Source organism: Temnothorax americanus, unplaced genomic scaffold (genome assembly GCF_048541705.1).
Source record: "Temnothorax americanus isolate GAGA-0224 unplaced genomic scaffold, ASM4854170v1 Scaffold61, whole genome shotgun sequence".
NCBI classification, from domain to species: domain Eukaryota; kingdom Metazoa; phylum Arthropoda; class Insecta; order Hymenoptera; family Formicidae; genus Temnothorax; species Temnothorax americanus.
The window spans coordinates 866,113-886,417 of NW_027509762.1; the positions used below are offsets into that span (position 1 = coordinate 866,113).

General features: G+C 41.2%; 2 protein-coding genes, 1 long non-coding RNA gene and 1 pseudogene across 3 annotated transcripts; 3 read left to right on the top strand and 1 right to left on the bottom strand.

Moving 5' to 3' along the window:
* Positions 1-6,099: 6,099 nt before the first annotated feature.
* On the top strand, positions 6,100-7,610 carry LOC143905425 (uncharacterized; annotated as a pseudogene).
* Positions 7,611-7,623: 13 nt separating this feature from the next.
* Positions 7,624-8,062, top strand: LOC143905427 (uncharacterized). The gene is made up of 2 exons (XR_013259197.1): positions 7,624-7,772; positions 7,838-8,062. It is a non-coding gene; the product is annotated as an uncharacterized LOC143905427 (long non-coding RNA).
* A 526-nt stretch (positions 8,063-8,588) lies between these two features.
* On the top strand, positions 8,589-10,817 carry LOC143905450 (uncharacterized). The gene has a single exon (XM_077420869.1). The coding sequence runs from the start codon at positions 8,589-8,591 to the stop codon at positions 10,815-10,817; it is 2,229 nt and encodes a 742-aa protein (XP_077276995.1).
* A 3,118-nt stretch (positions 10,818-13,935) lies between these two features.
* LOC143905451 (uncharacterized) lies at positions 13,936-14,766 on the bottom strand. The gene has a single exon (XM_077420870.1). It carries the CDS (start codon positions 14,764-14,766, stop codon positions 13,936-13,938), a length of 831 nt encoding a protein of 276 aa, XP_077276996.1.
* Between the last annotated feature and the right edge of the window lie 5,539 nt (positions 14,767-20,305).

Here is a 20,305-nt window from a genome sequence, read left to right on the forward strand (position 1 = left end):
TTATTTTTGATGGCCGCTCGTTTTTTAACAGGTCTTTACGAGTATTAGACCCCTGTTAAATCGTATCTATAATAAATGTAGCGTTTCCGAAATAGGAGAGCTTGCGCAAAATGAGGACTGCAAAATTTTCAATGAATTTTTTCGCCTATTAGACAACGTCTAAGAAAAAAATTCATTGAACATAAAATACGCTATTTAGATTATAGTTAAAAAAAAAAATTATCTTAAATTTTTAAAATAATGATTTTAAACTAATAAAGTAAAAAAACACAAAAATTCGAATATCTCAAAAACCCCATTTTCTATTTTTTTGAAATTTATAGGGAATATTTTAGGGAGTATTAGAAGAATTTTAAGACTAGTTGGAAGTTGCGCAGAATTTTTGGGAATTTTTTATAAGTTTTTTTGTGAGGCAGTAGTAATATTTGACTCACAAAAGTGTAGTTAAAAACGCGTTTTAGACAATTCTGAATCGATTTAGATATACTTTTTTACTAAAGCATGATGAAGATCTCGGCATAGCACACGACAATTGCGATGAATAGTGTGGGAAAGGCGAAAAAAATAGATTTATGAGGAAGTTTAATTCAATAAGTACATTTGATTATACTGAGCACAAAATAATAAAATTATAAATAATATGTTCTTAAACAAATGTACTTATTGAATTAAACTTCTTTATATAAATCTAATTTTTTCGCTTTTCCCACACTATTCATCGCAATTGTCGTGTGCTATGCCGAGATCTTCATCATGCTTTAGTAAAAAAGTATATCTAAATCGATTCAGAATTGTCTGAAACGCGTTTTTAACTACACTTTTGTGAGTCAAATATTACTATTGCCTCACAAAAAAATTTATAAAAAATTCCCAAAAATTCTGCGCAACTTCCAACTAGTCTTAAAATTCTTCTAATACTCCCTAAAATATTCCCTATAAATTTCAAAAAAATAGAAAATGGGGTTTTTGAGATATTCAAATTTTTGTGTGTTTTTTACTTTATTAGTTTAAAATCATTATTTTAAAAATTTAAGATATTTTTTTTTTTTAACTATAATTTAAATAGCGTATTTTATGTTCAATGAATTTTTTTCTTAGACGTTGTCTAATAGGCGAAAAAATTCATTGAAAATGCAGTCCTCATTTTGCGCAGGCTCTATTTCGGAAACGCTACATTTATTATAGATACGATTTAACAGGGGTCTAATACTCGTAAAGACCTGTTAAAAAACGAGCGGCCATCAAAAATAAAAAGGTCGAAGTTTGACCCCTTGCGAATTGGCGTGGAATGCCATATATATATATATATATATATATATATATATATATATATACACACACATAAGTATTGTTGTTTTATTAACGATGTATATTGCTTAAGTCAAAATAGAAGGATGAAGGTGAAATTTACAGAGATTGTGTAAAAATTGGCTACAAAATTTATACGGACATTTTTGGCCTACGTCGCTTTGTTCAACTGGTATAGAGTAAAAACGACAAAAGTGCAAAAATTAAACTGTCAAAATTGCCGGGGCGGAATATCGTCACTCCATTCTCGGACTGAATTTTAAATGAAAATTTATAATTCCGATCACAAAAAAATAATAGAATACATTTTATTAATTAATTTTTAATAGAAAAATGGAAACATTAATTAAAAACACGATGGCGGAAAATAATTACAAGAAAAGCGCACACACTTATGTGCCCTACGCTCGCACGTTTCTCGTCAGCTCTATTCTGTCATCTCTGAGCACACGCAGCACATACTGCACATATTATCCAAGTCTGCACCAGAATCCGACCACTTTTGATTTTCGCCGGAACCCTCCATGATATGGCTTGGTGACGACTTCGCTCCGGACACAAGTTTCAAGTTTGGTCGCTTATAAAATATTAGAAATCAATAAAAATAAAAAAACTTCACTGGATTCGTGTTCAGCATGCATTACTCTTTAGAATCACTTTGAAATTCGGAGACACAATAATATTTAAGATATTACAAATTTTCGACGCGCAAAAAATTTTACTTTCGACCTCCGAAAACACGTTTGCCTCGATAAGAATCACATAACCTCACTAAACTCCGTTGGTCACGTGGGCACAATAAGCCGCGTTTACAGTATTAATGGCGAGTTCACACAACATACAAATTTCGAGATAATTGAAATGACGACTTCGCCCCGGTGACGACTTTGCCCCGGTCTCCCCTATAGAGGATACATTGGCACAGATTCTCAATAAATTTCACTATAATTCACTGACTACCCTTATAGAAAAATACACTCAACTTTTGGTGTTAACCGTTAAAAAAACACCATAAAAAAACTTTTAAAGTTCGGTGTGATTTCGGACCGCCAATTGAAGGTTAACCATCATTTGAAGGTTAATCTTCAATTGGCGGTCCAAAATTACACCCAACTTTAAAGGTTTTTCTTTGGATGATGGTTGACCTTCAAGTGATAGTTAACCTTCAATTAATGGTTAATCCTTAAAAATGACGGTATAAATCCTAAAAATATGAATCCTCAAATGAAAGTAACAAATGGCGTCCCAATAAGAATCTCCTAAAGGGATCTTATAGTGGCAGTAATTACATTTAGTACATTTTTTTATTTTAAGAAATCTTTGAATTGGCTTTACAGAATTGCAAGTTTTTGGTCTAAAATTAAAGTACGCACAAAACGGCGCTATATACGATTTCATATCGGAAACAAAAAAAAATTAAAAATTTTACTAATTGCGCACATACAGCTGTCATTTGACAATAACAAAAATACTGCAGTTTATAATATAAAATGACACCTCAGCGCCTTAGGGCAAACGTGTAGGAACAATATTGTGTAAATAAAAAGATTCAACGCCTAGAAAAAAAGATTTTGTAAAAAGAAGGTTTGCATGCAGAGGCACATGCAAATTGACAAGAAGAGCAGTATGGCGTGTAGCGAGAGATGGCGCAGCAATCGAAACAAGGACAGATGCCTTTCGTTAGATAAGGGCAGATATAGACCGGTGATATAGAAAATGATAGAAAACGAATTATAACGGAATTAAAAATGTTCGACATTATCGACATCGAGGAAGTTCGGCCTTCACTATAGAAACCCCTTAAGGGCTTCGATCGCTGAACCGGACTCCTCGCCTCGATCCTCCCTCTCGGACGCTAGCTGCCGCAGCTCTCTCTTTCCTGGTGGTGAGCTCTCCCTGGTGATCCGACTCTCGCTCGGTTGGTCTCCAGAACACGCGCCGCAACGATCAATCCGTCAAAAAAGAGGTAACGGACTCGACACGTTCGAAGAAACGCAAGCAAGTGCGGCCATGACACCTAACGAGTGAGGAAGGAGGCGGGGGCTCTTTGAAAGTGGCGACTCGCGCGTCGCGCCATCTAATGTGAAACGATCGGGCGTTGTGAAACGCAAAAAAAATTTGTGCGCAATATCTGAACAAATTATTTAATTTTTAATAAATCCAATTATTAATATTTATTTTTATAAACCAGTAAGGAAATCTTTTCTTCGCCAGTAAATAAAATAAAAGGAGTAGTAATAATTGACACTGACTGGCAATATAAAAATTCTTTAATTAGACGACGTTTCGACCGTCACTTTCGGTCCTTATCAAGTGTTCAAATTACATCGCTTGCAAACAATTCAGTCCTGGCATTGTACCAACAATCCAAAAGTCAAGAACTAAAATGATGAAAAAATATAAAAAAAAATATATAAAATATAAATTCAAGAAAAGTCAAGAACTAAAAAATGATGAAAAAATATAAAAAAAAAATATAGATATAAATTGACATGGTTAAATATAACTTACTAAAAAAAAAATGATGAAAAAGACAGAAGAATGGTCTGAATATGCAGACGGACACCGAGGATTTACCCAAAAACTATCTCGATGTAATCGAGGGACTTCCAAAAATTTGAGAGCCCCTCGTTTCACGCTTTATTTATTATATTATTGTGAATTTGTATTATACATATATTACCGTATTACAAGGTCTTTGACTGACATCACCGTTATTTGTTTTGCAACGAATATTCTTATACATCGATCTCTCAACTGACATTACCGCTATTTGTTTGTTACCGAATTCTTATACATCGATCTTTTAACCTCGAGACAAGCGAAACATATTAGATCGGTCATTACCTCTTGAAACATTGTCGAGACAGTTTGCGTCCGTTATCTGTGCGCTGTACCGTTCTACGATCAAGTATTATCTCTCGAAACAATGCCAAGATAACTTGCGTCTGTTGTCCACCGTTTTGTGCGCTATACCGTTCACGATTTCATTGTAAGTAACTTCAGTTTTATATCGATGTAAACCGTGAATCAGTGTGTCGCTCCGTATGTACGCAGGTATCGCGCAACATATAATGAAGTACCAAATGCATCAGCATAGTCCTCCTAGCCTTCCAACTGGGGAGAGACTCAAGGTTGCTTGCCTATGGAGTAGCGCACACACACCGGAATGACCGCATGGAAAAAGGAACGTGCAACGTGCGAGTATACAATAGCCCAATGACCGCGTTACAATATAGTTTTTAATTTTACACGTTTTTAATTTATTGCGCTGAAGATGACCACAAAAAATGGTCGAAACGTTCGCGAATTTTTTATTTTATTTTTTATGTATTGACGATAAGAAAAATATATATAACTTGCGCCCTATTTACCGCGCCGGCTCTTACTGCCTCTTTTCCTTTAATCGATTTAATCACGAGAGCCTTATAATTTTTAATTCTTATTACACGCAGGCTGAAAAATGCGTCCTTACTATTTTTTTCAAAACATTAAATTCTACTACGGTCTCCATGCGGTTCAACTGTGTAAGCTGTGGATTAAACATCGCAAAGCTCTCATTAGAAGTAATATAAGAATAGAATTCCTGCGTGAATGCATTAGATCGAACTTCATACCGGCACACATTGGTAATCTTCGAATAAATTTGAACCTCTTTAACTACAGGTGTATCGGTAAGCTCAGGCATTATAAAACTATTTTTATGAGACAATTGCTACACATTGAATTGAGAGATGCGCATTGTTTTTCGAGGGCTACACACACACACATAGTTAAAGTTACTAATGAATTATATCGGTGTATCCCGATGTCCGTTTGCAATTCGTTTTTCATTAGACAAAATAGAGCACTGTACTTCTTTTTTAAAAAACTACATGACGGGATAGATGCGAAGCTCAGGGTCTTAGCCTCAGGATCAAACAATCGGGTTAACGATGTTAAACCGATTAAGTATTTTTGTAGAGTCTCTCGTGCGGAACCGACCTCTGATGACGTTAAGTTCTCTATGGAACCTTTCCATCATCCTCCAAATAATTCTGACCTTGACATCGAAGTTAGGATCAATCCGGGAAAATTCAGGGACATTCAGCCTCCTATTACGCAAATAAACGATAAATGGTTCATTAATTTATCGTCGGTTGCTATACCTAATGATGTGCAGAACCTTTTACAATTTGGAGATAATTTCAGTCTGCCGGTTTGCAACACAGAGAAACTAACGATAGAGTTTATCAAAAACATTGAACATAATTTGAGAAGGCTCCCTCCGGTTACTCAGTCAGCAATAAGAAATCGCACTGCACATATTGTTAACAACATTGCGAAGGTCCCGATTCCAAAAAGTAATGTCAATCTTAAAATCAAACAACTACTTTCAACAACAAAAGAATTTCTGAAAAGAAACGATAATTTAATTTTAACGCGCGCAGATAAAGGTAATGTAACCGTGGCTCTGGATAAAGATAAATATGTTGAGAGTATAGAGGAGATACTTAGAGACACGGATACATACATAAGAATTAATAAAGATCCCACGAGGAAACTTACTAACAGCATACGCGATTTGTTAACAAGATGGAGTAAGTCGGATTTCATCTCGAGATCAACTCACAAACGGATTTTTACTAGTGACGGAGTGCTATCGAGAGCCTATGGCCTCCCGAAGATCCACAAACCAAATTGCCCGTTTCGACTGATAGTTTCGTCCTTGAACAGTCCAACATACGCGTTGGCTGCTTTTCTCCACCGCACAATACATGAAAGCCTCCCGGCCGCTCACAGTCATGTCGCTAATAGCTTCAAATTAGTTGAAAGACTTTCAAAAATACATTTAAGTGACAATTTTGAACTAATCTCACTTGATGTAGTCTCGCTTTTTACGAACGTACCGACAGAAATGGTCCTAGACAGCATTTGTGTTAGATGGCACTTAATTTCTAAAAAATGCAAAATTCCAAGATCTGAATTTCTGATAGCGGTGAGATTGGTTCTAAATTCAACTTTTTTCACGTTCAATAGTATTATTTACCAACAAATTTTCGGCTCACCAATGGGCTCTCCTCTTTCTCCCACAGCTGTGGATATAGTTATGCAGGACTTAGAAGCCAGTGCCCTCGCAACATTAAAATACACACCCCCATTTTTTGTGCGATACGTCGACGACATTGCTCTCGCAACTCCTTCTTCCTCACTAGACCACACATTGGAGGTCTTCAACTCCTTCCATCCAAGGCTCCAGTTTACTGTAGAGGTTGGGGAGGGTGGGAGGTTGAACTTTTGGAAATTACAATGATTCGTCGAAACAATCGGATAATATTTGATTGGTTTCATAAACCAACGTTTTCGGGCAGATACTTGAATTTTATATCTCAACATCCTGTTTGCCAGAAGAGAGGTACAGTCATAAGTTTAATTGATAGAGTTTTTTTGTTGTCTCACCCATCGTTCCATTCAAAGAATTTAGAATTAGCTGTACAAATTTTACTAAATAACTGCTACCCGCTGGATTTCATTTTTAGAAATTTCCACGAGCGCATTAAGTCGCTCATTAACAGAGTGCGTTCTGAGACAGATAGATCTCCTGATGTGCAACCTGAAGAAGCGGCGTCCTTTTTCACGATACCGTACATTCCGCATATTAACGACCAATATAAAAACATCTTAAAAAATCACAAGTTGAGGCTATCATATTATAGCCTGAATAAAATGCAGAATTGTATTAAAACACATAAGGACGCCCTTCCGAAATTTGCACATAGCAACGTAGTATATAAGATTAACTGTAGGGACTGTGATGCTTCTTACGTGGGTCAGACCGGTAGGCAACTACAAACCAGAATTAAAGAACATCAGGCCCACATAAGAAGGAACACAACCAGTCGCTCGGTAATCACAGAGCATAGATTAGAGTCTGGTCATGATTTCGAGTGGAATGCGGTGGAAATTTTGGACAGCGAACCATATATCAATAAACGGTTAATATCTGAAATGATATGTATAAAAAGACAGAAGAATGGTCTGAATATGCAGACGGACACCGAGGATTTACCCGAAAACTATCTCGATGTAATCGAGGGACTTCCAAAAATTTGAGAGCCCCTCGTTTCACGCTTTATTTATTATATTATTGTGAATTTGTATTATACATATATTACCGTATTACAAGGTCTTTGACTGACATCACCGTTATTTGTTTTGCAACGAATATTCTTATACATCGATCTCTCAACTGACATTACCGCTATTTGTTTGTTACCGAATTCTTATACATCGATCTTTTAACCTCGAGACAAGCGAAACATATTAGATCGGTCATTACCTCTTGAAACATTGTCGAGACAGTTTGCGTCCGTTATCTGTGCGCTGTACCGTTCTACGATCAAGTATTATCTCTCGAAACAATGCCAAGATAACTTGCGTCTGTTGTCTACCGTTTTGTGCGCTATACCGTTCACGATTTCATTGTAAGTAACTTCAGTTTTATATCGATGTAAACCGTGAATCAGTGTGTCGCTCCGTATGTACGCAGGTATCGCGCAACATATAATGAAGTACCAAATGCATCAGCATAGTCCTCCTAGCCTTCCAACTGGGGAGAGACTCAAGGTTGCTTGCCTATGGAGTAGCGCACACACACCGGAATGACCGCATGGAAAAAGGAACGTGCAACGTGCGAGTATACAATAGCCCAATGACCGCGTTACAATATAGTTTTTAATTTTACACGTTTTTAATTTATTGCGCTGAAGATGACCACAAAAAATGGTCGAAACGTTCGCGAATTTTTTATTTTATTTTTTATGTATTGACGATAAGAAAAATATATATAACTTGCGCCCTATTTACCGCGCCGGCTCTTACTGCCTCTTTTCCTTTAATCGATTTAATCACGAGAGCCTTATAATTTTTAATTCTTATTACACGCAGGCTGAAAAATGCGTCCTTACTATTTTTTTCAAAACATTAAATTCTACTACGGTCTCCATGCGGTTCAACTGTGTAAGCTGTGGATTAAACATCGCAAAGCTCTCATTAGAAGTAATATAAGAATAGAATTCCTGCGTGAATGCATTAGATCGAACTTCATACCGGCACACATTGGTAATCTTCGAATAAATTTGAACCTCTTTAACTACAGGTGTATCGGTAAGCTCAGGCATTATAAAACTATTTTTATGAGACAATTGCTACACATTGAATTGAGAGATGCGCATTGTTTTTCGAGGGCTACACACACACACATAGTTAAAGTTACTAATGAATTATATCGGTGTATCCCGATGTCCGTTTGCAATTCGTTTTTCATTAGACAAAATAGAGCACTGTACTTCTTTTTTAAAAAACTACATGACGGGATAGATGCGAAGCTCAGGGTCTTAGCCTCAGGATCAAACAATCGGGTTAACGATGTTAAACCGATTAAGTATTGTTGTAGAGTCTCTCGTGCGGAACCGACCTCTGATGACGTTAAGTTCTCTATGGAACCTTTCCATCATCCTCCAAATAATTCTGACCTTGACATCGAAGTTAGGATCAATCCGGGAAAATTCAGGGACATTCAGCCTCCTATTACGCAAATAAACGATAAATGGTTCATTAATTTATCGTCGGTTGCTATACCTAATGATGTGCAGAACCTTTTACAATTTGGAGATAATTTCAGTCTGCCGGTTTGCAACACAGAGAAACTAACGATAGAGTTTATCAAAAACATTGAACATAATTTGAGAAGGCTCCCTCCGGTTACTCAGTCAGCAATAAGAAATCGCACTGCACATATTGTTAACAACATTGCGAAGGTCCCGATTCCAAAAAGTAATGTCAATCTTAAAATCAAACAACTACTTTCAACAACAAAAGAATTTCTGAAAAGAAACGATAATTTAATTTTAACGCGCGCAGATAAAGGTAATGTAACCGTGGCTCTGGATAAAGATAAATATGTTGAGAGTATAGAGGAGATACTTAGAGACACGGATACATACATAAGAATTAATAAAGATCCCACGAGGAAACTTACTAACAGCATACGCGATTTGTTAACAAGATGGAGTAAGTCGGATTTCATCTCGAGATCAACTCACAAACGGATTTTTACTAGTGACGGAGTGCTATCGAGAGCCTATGGCCTCCCGAAGATCCAAAAACCAAATTGCCCGTTTCGACTGATAGTTTCGTCCTTGAACAGTCCAACATACGCGTTGGCTGCTTTTCTCCACCGCACAATACATGAAAGCCTCCCGGCCGCTCACAGTCATGTCGCTAATAGCTTCAAATTAGTTGAAAGACTTTCAAAAATACATTTAAGTGACAATTTTGAACTAATCTCACTTGATGTAGTCTCGCTTTTTACGAACGTACCGACAGAAATGGTCCTAGACAGCATTTGTGTTAGATGGCACTTAATTTCTAAAAAATGCAAAATTCCAAGATCTGAATTTCTGATAGCGGTGAGATTGGTTCTAAATTCAACTTTTTTCACGTTCAATAGTATTATTTACCAACAAATTTTCGGCTCACCAATGGGCTCTCCTCTTTCTCCCACAGCTGTGGATATAGTTATGCAGGACTTAGAAGCCAGTGCCCTCGCAACATTAAAATACACACCCCCATTTTTTGTGCGATACGTCGACGACATTGCTCTCGCAACTCCTTCTTCCTCACTAGACCACACATTGGAGGTCTTCAACTCCTTCCATCCAAGGCTCCAGTTTACTGTAGAGGTTGGGGAGGGTGGGAGGTTGAACTTTTTGGAAATTACAATGATTCGTCGAAACAATCGGATAATATTTGATTGGTTTCATAAACCAACGTTTTCGGGCAGATACTTGAATTTTATATCTCAACATCCTGTTTGCCAGAAGAGAGGTACAGTCATAAGTTTAATTGATAGAGTTTTTTTGTTGTCTCACCCATCGTTCCATTCAAAGAATTTAGAATTAGCTGTACAAATTTTACTAAATAACTGCTACCCGCTGGATTTCATTTTTAGAAATTTCCACGAGCGCATTAAGTCGCTCATTAACAGAGTGCGTTCTGAGACAGATAGATCTCCTGATGTGCAACCTGAAGAAGCGGCGTCCTTTTTCACGATACCGTACATTCCGCATATTAACGACCAATATAAAAACATCTTAAAAAATCACAAGTTGAGGCTATCATATTATAGCCTGAATAAAATGCAGAATTGTATTAAAACACATAAGGACGCCCTTCCGAAATTTGCACATAGCAACGTAGTATATAAGATTAACTGTAGGGACTGTGATGCTTCTTACGTGGGTCAGACCGGTAGGCAACTACAAACCAGAATTAAAGAACATCAGGCCCACATAAGAAGGAACACAACCAGTCGCTCGGTAATCACAGAGCATAGATTAGAGTCTGGTCATGATTTCGAGTGGAATGCGGTGGAAATTTTGGACAGCGAACCATATATCAATAAACGGTTAATATCTGAAATGATATGTATGGGCGCTTATATCTTACTTACTTACGCTTGTGGTTAGGGTGCGCATAGGAAAGGCCCAAGGATAGTGAATCGCAAGAGGGTAGTCAATAGGAGACAGATATACATTATATACATATATTTACAGGTTATACATCTGTATGTGTGTCTGTGTGTACTCTATTGGTGGTGGTATGTCGATCGGCCGCCCCGGTGTTTCGCTTGCGTCCCCTGGTCCCTCAGCTTCTTCGGGCTCGTCTGCGTGGCCTGGTTATTTCCGTCCTCCGGAGGAGGAGGGGAAGGTCGCTCCTTAATAAACCGCGGCGTGGTGATGCTGGTGCTGGCGCGTGGATAATTGTCAGGCGACTAGCGCCTTCTCAAGGTCGAATCTGAGCTGTGTTTGCTGCGTCGCCTCCTTATATACCGTAGGCGACCGGAGCGCCGTCTGGCGGTATCGAGTGTCGTCGTTGTCGCCGTCGTCGCCTATTGGTGGGCGCGAGGCGCCGGCGTTTAACGCCTAGGAGTCGTTTGGGCGATTGACGCCGGAGGACTCGCGGCGATTGACGCCGTGGGCGCGAGGCGCCGGCGTTTAACGCCTAGGAGTCGTTTGGGCGATTGACGCCGGAGGACTCGCGGCGATTGACGCCGAGGATTCCAGGCGATTTACGCCGAGAAGTTGTGGCGATTAACGCCGCGGGGTTATGAACTCTTCTTGTGCGAAGAGTTCTGTCTACTGATATCGGCGACTGGCGCCAAGGAACTGGTTTTGGGCTCCCGCTGAGCCTCCTATTATACTATGCCTGGTTGTAAATGAAACACGAGTTAGCCGCTCTCTTGATGCGGCGCGTAGCGGCGTCGCCGCGAACTTACCGTCGCGTCGGTAAGTCGGTGCGCTGCACAATTAGGTGCGCGAACGCGCTTTTTCGATGGCGTAGACCGCCACATTACCCCCTTCGTTGTATTATGTTACCTGAAATCGCACGGTTTTGTGCGATACTCTGCCGCTTCGTGTTCTGACCTCCGTAGGTGCTGGAGTGTCAGGCTGAAGGTGCTGGAGCTTCTCTGGAGGTTTTTCGGTTTGCTCGTGATCTACTCTTGGCAGTCGGCTTTAATGCGTGGCCAGACGTACCTCTGTGCGACTAATTTTGCTGTCGCTTTAACTCCTGGATGCGATAAGCTGTGCAATGACTGGAACACTTGTCTCCTGAATTGTTGCGTAACGAAGGGACGTGCTATTGGGGTTGACGTGTCGCAGTACAGTGCTGCACTGGTTCCAGGTATCAGAATCTTAGTGAGCTTGAGCGAAGAGTTCCCTTGTAATAGGTCTTGGACCTCGGTATCCTCCTCCTGTGCTCTGGATAGATCCTCTAGGTTGATTGCTGCGTGGATCTCTTCGATCCTTGAGAGGGCATCAGCGACGACGTTATCTTTGCCTGAGATATGGCGTATATCGGTGGTGAACTGACCGATGTATTGTAAGTGTCGTGCTTGCCTGGGAGAGCTGTGCAGCAGATCCTGCTGGAAAGCGTATGTGATCGGTTTATGGTCAGTGAAGACCGTGAAGAGCCTTCCTTCTAGCATGTGCCGGTAGTGTTTGATGGCGGCGTAGATTGCTAGTAACTCCCTGTCGTATGGGCTGTATTTCCTCTGAGCCGGATTCAGCTTTTTACTGAAAAAGGCTAGTGGTTGCCATTCTGTTCCGTCCCGCTGCTGAATAACTGCTCCGATGGCTGTATCGGATGCGTCAGTTGTAAGGATGATTTCTGCCTCCGGCTTCGGGTGAGCCAACATAGTTGCACGAGACAGGCTGTCCTTACATTTTTCGAAGGCTGCTTTTAATTCAGCGTTCCAAGTTATTGGAGCCTTCTTTTTCGTTTTCGGGCCGCCAAGTAAGCCATTTAGAATTGCTTGATCCTTGGCGGCTTCGGGGATGAATCTGCGGTAAAAATTTAGGGTTCCCAGGAATCGTCGGAGTTGTTGGACGTCCTCCGGTTTCGAGAACTTCTTGATCGCTTCGATCCTCTCTGGCGGAGGTCGTGTGCCCTTTTCTGAGACCTCGTAGCCGAGAAACAGGACCTTTTTCGCGCCGAAGACGCATTTGGCAGGATTTAGAATGATACCGTATTCTTGCAGTTTTTTAAATAATATGCGCAAATGCTCTTTGTGCTCTTCTTCATTTTTGGACGCGACGAGGACATCGTCAATATAATCGTAGCAGAAATCCAGGTCCTTTGTGACTTCGTGGATGAAGCGTTGAAAAGTTTGTGCGGCATTGCTTAACCCGAATGGCATGAAAAGGAACTCGAACAAACCGAAGGGCGTGGTTATAGCCGTCTTCGGAATGTCGTCCGGGTTAACGGGTATTTGGTTATATGCTCGCACAAGATCTAATGTTGAGAAGATCTTTTTCCCGTGTAACGATTGCGAGAAGTCTTCTATATGTGGGATCGGATATCGATCCGGTACCGTTCGTGCATTGAGCCCCCTGTAATCTCCACAAGATCTCCAGGAGTTGCCTTTCTTAGGTACCATGTGTAGCGGTGCTGACCATGGGCTTTTTGAAGGTCGTATGATCCCTTCTTGTAGCAAGAGATCGAACTCGGCCCTGGCTGCCTTTAATTTGTCAGGAGCTAACCGACGGGGACGGCATGCTACTGGCGGGCCATCCGTGGTTTTGATATGATGCAGTGTGGCGTGTTTTACCGTACGTGTCTTGGTAGTAGCCTTTGTAATCTCTGGAAATTCTGCCAAGATTCGGTGGTATTCGTTTTCGATTGCCAACACTCTGATCGATTCTGCAGCCCCTCTTTCTGCCGTGCCTTTTATGCGTAGACTCGTCCTACCATCGAGAAGGATGCCTTTTTGTAGGTCCGGTAGGAGATGATAGTGGGCGAGAAAATCGGCTCCGATGATGGGCTGTGTGACGTTAGCGACAATGAAACGCCATGGGAATGCACGTCGTAACCCAAGATCTGGCTGTAATGTGGTCGAGCCGTATGTAGTGATTGTCGAGCCGTTAGCGGCGTAGAGTTCGTAGGTTGTAGGCGCGATGTATCCTGCTGTCATAGAGCGAGGGAATACACTCACGTCTGATCCTGTATCGATTAGGAACCGCTTTTTAGTTTCTCTGCATGTGACGAATAGGCGGCGAGGGCTTGGGGCTGGTCTACTGGCCGCCATCAGTGACCGCCCTGGTCTTTTTCCGACTTGTAGGTGCACGGCTGCGTGCATTTCTTCGCCTTTTCACCAAATCGGTTATGGTAATAGCAATGCTTGTCGTTTTTATCGTCCTTCTTTTCCTTGGACGTTCCGCGGTTGCGGCTTTGGCTGCGGCTTCGGCTTCGACTTCTGTCGTTACCGCGTTGCCGAGATTTATCCCTCGAAAGTCGTGTGGAGAGCTGAGCGACTTGTTTTGTCAAAGCCTGGATTTGTGCCTCCAGTGATTCTTTCGGGACTGCTGATGTAGCTGTGGCTGCTACAACGGCCTTGTTGGTCATTTCGTGGATGCGATCGGCCTGTTCAGCTACGCTGTTAAGGGGATCTTCGGCTCGAGTGGCTAGCACAGTCTGCATTGTTGTAGGCAGTCTTCCGAGCCAGAGAGTACGCAGCAGACTGTCGGGTATGTTTTCACCCGCTAGTGTACGGAGATGTCGCAGGAATTGAGTCGGTCTGCGATCTCCTAATTCTTCGTGCTCCAAGAGTTGACGTGTACGCTGCTCTTGGGAAACAGACATTCGCTGTATAAGAGCTCTCTTGACAGTCCCGTATTTGTCAGCTTCGGGGGGCTGTGTGATGACGTCTTTGATCTCTTTTATTTGACGAGAGTCCAGTTGTGAGATGGCGTATGAGTACTTTGTAGAATCTTGAGTTACGCCACTGAGGACGAATTGTCCTTCCAGTTGTGCGAACCATAGCTCGGGTTCGTCACTCCAAAACGGAGGTATGCGTATTGCGACTTTGCTCACGCTTTCCTCGGTTATCTGTATTCTTCCGTTGCCTCCCGTTGCCATTGTACTACCTTTGCGATCACGTCGGGGTCACCAATTTATGGGCGCTTATATCTTACTTACTTACGCTTGTGGTTAGGGTGCGCATAGGAAAGGCCCAAGGATAGTGAATCGCAAGAGGGTAGTCAATAGGAAACAGATATACATTATATACATATATTTACAGGTTATACATCTGTATGTGTGTCTGTGTGTACTCTATTGGTGGTGGTATGTCGATCGGCCGCCCCGGTGTTTCGCTTGCGTCCCCTGGTCCCTCAGCTTCTTCGGGCTCGTCTGCGTGGCCTGGTTATTTCCGTCCTCCGGAGGAGGAGAGGAAGGTCGCTCCTTAATAAACCGCGGCGTGGTGATGCTGGTGCTGGCGCGTGGATAATTGTCAGGCGACTAGCGCCTTCTCAAGGTCGAATCTGAGCTGTGTTTGCTGCGTCGCCTCCTTATATACCGTAGGCGACCGGAGCGCCGTCTGGCGGTATCGAGTGTCGTCGTTGTCGCCGTCGTCGCCTATTGGTGGGCGCGAGGCGCCGGCGTTTAACGCCTAGGAGTCGTTTGGGCGATTGACGCCGGAGGACTCGCGGCGATTGACGCCGTGGGCGCGAGGCGCCGGCGTTTAACGCCTAGGAGTCGTTTGGGCGATTGACGCCGGAGGACTCGCGGCGATTGACGCCGAGGATTCCAGGCGATTTACGCCGAGAAGTTGTGGCGATTAACGCCGCGGGGTTATGAACTCTTCTTGTGCGAAGAGTTCTGTCTACTGATATCGGCGACTGGCGCCAAGGAACTGGTTTTGGGCTCCCGCTGAGCCTCCTATTATACTATGCCTGGTTGTAAATGAAACACGAGTTAGCCGCTCTCTTGATGCGGCGCGTAGCGGCGTCGCCGCGAACTTACCGTCGCGTCGGTAAGTCGGTGCGCTGCACAATTAGGTGCGCGAACGCGCTTTTTCGATGGCGTAGACCGCCACAATATGTATAAAAAGACAGAAGAATGGTCTGAATATGCAGACGGACACCGAGGATTTACCCGAAAACTATCTCGATGTAATCGAGGGACTTCCAAAAATTTGAGAGCCCCTCGTTTCACGCTTTATTTATTATATTATTGTGAATTTGTATTATACATATATTACCGTATTACAAGGTCTTTGACTGACATCACCGTTATTTGTTTTGCAACGAATATTCTTATACATCGATCTCTCAACTGACATTACCGCTATTTGTTTGTTACCGAATTCTTATACATCGATCTTTTAACCTCGAGACAAGCGAAACATATTAGATCGGTCATTACCTCTTGAAACATTGTCGAGACAGTTTGCGTCCGTTATCTGTGCGCTGTACCGTTCTACGATCAAGTATTATCTCTCGAAACAATGCCAAGATAACTTGCGTCTGTTGTCTACCGTTTTGTGCGCTATACCGTTCACGATTTCATTGTAAGTAACTTCAGTTTTATATCGATGTAAACCGTGAATCAGTGTGTCGCTCCGTATGTACGCAGGTATCGCGCAACATATAATGAAGTACCAAATGCATCAGCATAGTCCTCCTAGCCTTCCAACTGGGGAGAGACTCAAGGTTGCTTGCCTATGGAGTAGCGCACACACACCGGAATGACCGCATGGAAAAAGGAACGTGCAACGTGCGAGTATACAATAGCCCAATGACCGCGTTACAATATAGTTTTTAATTTTAAACGTTTTTAATTTATTGCGCTGAATATGACCACAAAAAATGGTCGAAACGTTCGCGAATTTTTTATTTTATTTTTTATGTATTGACGATAAGAAAAATATATATAACTTGCGCCCTATTTACCGCGCCGGCTCTTACTGCCTTTTTTCCTTTAATCGATTTAATCACGAGAGCCTTATAATTTTTAATTCATAAAGTGTATAATTTTTTGTTACCGATTTTTTTGGAAACCGGTATCAGAAATTTTTCAAATTTTTTGGGAATTAATCAGTCACTTCAATTCGTGACTGTCGCGAGCGATTAAAACCGGTTTTTGGAAACCGGTTACGAAATTTTTCCAATTTCTCGGAAAATAACAAGTAGTTCGCGGTCAGACAGACAGACATACAGACGTTAGGTACTTATATGTATATTATACAGATAGGGTTAGAAAAAACTAAAGAGTGTAATAGAATTAGAAAAATTGCTAATAGTAAAATGGTTTACAATTTCTGTTAAAAAAAAATATACGTGATTGCTCCAATTTTCGCAAACTGAGATATCAAGCTAAATTTTTTTATGGATAATTTTTATGGATAATTTTTTGTTACCGATTTTTAGAAACCGGTTTGAAATTTATTAAAATTTTGAGAAATAATAAGTATTAATTGACCAATTTTTTTGAACCCAGTGCCAAAATTTTTTTAATTTTTTGTTAATAATTTTGATGAAATTGGTAACAAAAAATTACTAATTTTATGGAAATGGCTACTATGAGATTGAAAATTGGGTTTAAAATCTAGTTTTATATACTTTTGGTAAAAATTTGGTCCACTAACGAATGAGTAGTTCGCGTACAGACAGACAGACAGACGGACAGACGTGACTTATATATATAAATTATCCGTGTATACATATAATAAATAATATATCGTACTATATATACACATGTATTATACACATGTGTATAAACAGTACACAAATAGGCGGGGGAAGGCCTTCTCACTGATTTTAAGACACGCCTTCGGCGTATAGATTAGTGACGCGCTTTAAAAGTATTTAAGTGTTTAACCTACATAGGTTAGTTGACGCGCTTTAAACACTTAAATACTTTTAAGGAGGTTCTACGACAGATAATGGATGTATCTAAAAATTGGAAAAAACTTTATGGACGTATAAATTAAGATGCAAGAAAAATGCTCGAAAAATTTTAGCATCGGTTATCGTGTAATTTGCAAAAATGAATTTTGAAATCACAGTTTTTAACATGAGCTACATATGGCAGAGAGGCTCTTGGAGACAGGAAACGAGATATTAATCATATAAAGGCGACCTACCAGAAATTTAAAAAACGGAGCTCTTATAGATCTTAATCTAAGCTTTTCAGAAATATCGAGAAAAACAAGGGTTATCGCGTAAAATTTTGTGATATTGGCTATTGAAACAGGCCATATCACAGTTCACGTAGCGTGCTTCGAATAACAAGGGAGATTTGGCAACGTCGCAGCGACTGTACCCGCGCGAAAAGTGTACAGCCAGTACAGCACCACAGTATGACAGCACCTCAAACTTAAGCACCTAACTTTTACGAGCGCTTACGGAGAAGTACTCGCTCTAGAATTATGTGAAATTGTGAAATATCTACGGTCATATGAGCAGAACTGTCAAGTACGCGACGTTACCACATTTTCTTCCATGTATAAGCCGCCAGAGTCAAAGCAGCACTTACACGATATTTTTAATTATTCCTCGCTACGACTAATATGGGTATGATATAAACTCTAACGTCATCAAAATTTACGAAAATATTTTATGAGTACTTAGAATCAATGAATTTGAAGATTTTCTTTTCATCTCTCAACTGCCTAGAGAGTATCTGTAGAACCTTCTTAAAGCGCGTCACTAACCTACATATAGGTTAGTTGACGCGCTTTAAACACTTAAATACTTTTAAAGCGCGTCACTAACCTACATAGGTTAGTTGACGCGCTTTAAACAGTTAATATTTCTACTCATATAGTTACCTTCCAACCAATGTAAATACAAACTTGGAATGTCATAAATAGAGTACTACCTTATACATAAACACGAATTCCTTGATCCTGTATAGTGTGAACCTCGCTTCAACTTAGAAAGCACATACAAAGTATATACATACTCTCTATTGTCTACTTTAACCCGTAAGGGTCACACTGGGTCCAGTGGACCCCAGGTTATTTTTTTCTTAAAAGTATACTATTTTGAGAGTAAAACGCAAGAAGTTTTTTTGCTCTATCTTAAAAAATTTTGATGAATATTTTTGTAAAGAATCAAATTTCTCAAAAAAAAAAATTTTTTTTTCGCGTTTTTCAACATAAAAAAATTTTTTAAAAATAAAAAAAATTATTGGATTATAAAAAAGAAATCTCTTAAACTAAATTCCAGTTCAAGGTTTGAGTCGATACATAAAAAAAAAAAACGCAAATGGCGACTGTTGTGAAATCCATTAGACCCAATGCGATCACAACGTTATTTTTAAAAGGTGTGACCCCTACTTCCGGATGCAATTATCACAAGTTCCCGGGCACCTTCCAGTAACGCAGAGACGGACACCCGTGGAGTTTTAGCCGGTAAGAATCCGGCACTCCCCTCATTCCTCTTCCCGGAGAGTGTGGGTGTCTTCCCCCCTCTTTTGACACTAGAGGGGGCTACCAGTCAGGAACGGCCGGTAGTAGAACATTTCTCCACGTAAAAAAAAGAAGGTGTGACCTAACCTACGGGTTAAATAACTTTCCTTTCAATATATCAACAATTCACTGCTTTAAATAATTTTCCTTCGTTCATACATATACTATTTCCACATAAATATCAATTATTTATGTCTATTAGTACTCAAAATAACTGTTATATTTTCCAATTTTTTTTTATTAATAAATTTTTAACGAATAACGACCGCCGGCTGAAACCTTCTGAAGGTCACTTAGGAGGGTGACCTTGACAACATCTGTCAAGGTCAAGGTCATTGGCGGGTGGGGTGTTTTTATACATAATTACCATTATTTTTAATAAGATGCGATTGTAATTTATCATCAGAATCAACAATGGCACATAGTCCAAGTCCTTGATCTCTTTCAGGGGAAGAGAACAGTCCAAGTTGGGGCTTGGTCTTTCTTAATTTCCATAAGAGAAACTTTATAGTATTTTAATTTTTATGGAAATAGATTACCAGTTTACTCCTCAATTATTCTGGAGAGTAATAAGCTGCATATCTGTAGCGAGTAGATATATCAATAAGAGACCTAACTCGGGAGCTCCGAGGGGGGGTGAGGGGCGGGGGGGAAAGGCGCCGGGGGGGACGACTCGTAGGCGAGGGGTCAGCCGGGGGGGGGCAACTTGGTGGCAAGGGGGCAGGCGGGGGGGGGGCAACTTGGTGGCGAGGGGTCAGCCGGGGGGGGGGGCAACTTGGAGGCGAGGGGTCAGCCGGGAGGGGGGACGACTCGTAGGCGAGGGGTCAGCCGGGGGGGGGGACGACTTGGTGGCGAGGGGTCAGCCTCGGGGGGGGGCGACTTGGTGGCGAGGGGTCCGCCGGGGGGGGCAACTTGGTGGTGAGGGGTCAGCCGGGGGGGGACGACACGTTGGTGAGGGGGGGGCGGGGGTGGGGGTGGTCGGCGAGCGTGTCGGGACATGTTTATTAAATATTAATAAACATATCGCAGTTGACAAGGGGTACCGCCGGGGGGGTGGGGGGGTTGTCATTTTATTGGCGCGGGGGTATTACAAAAGCGCCGTCCTCTCGTTCGCGTTCTCTCTGCGCGCGCGTTCTCTCTCGCTCCCGTTCGCGTTATCTCTCCCTCGCGCGTTCGCTCCCGGTCCCCGTTCGCGATCTCTTT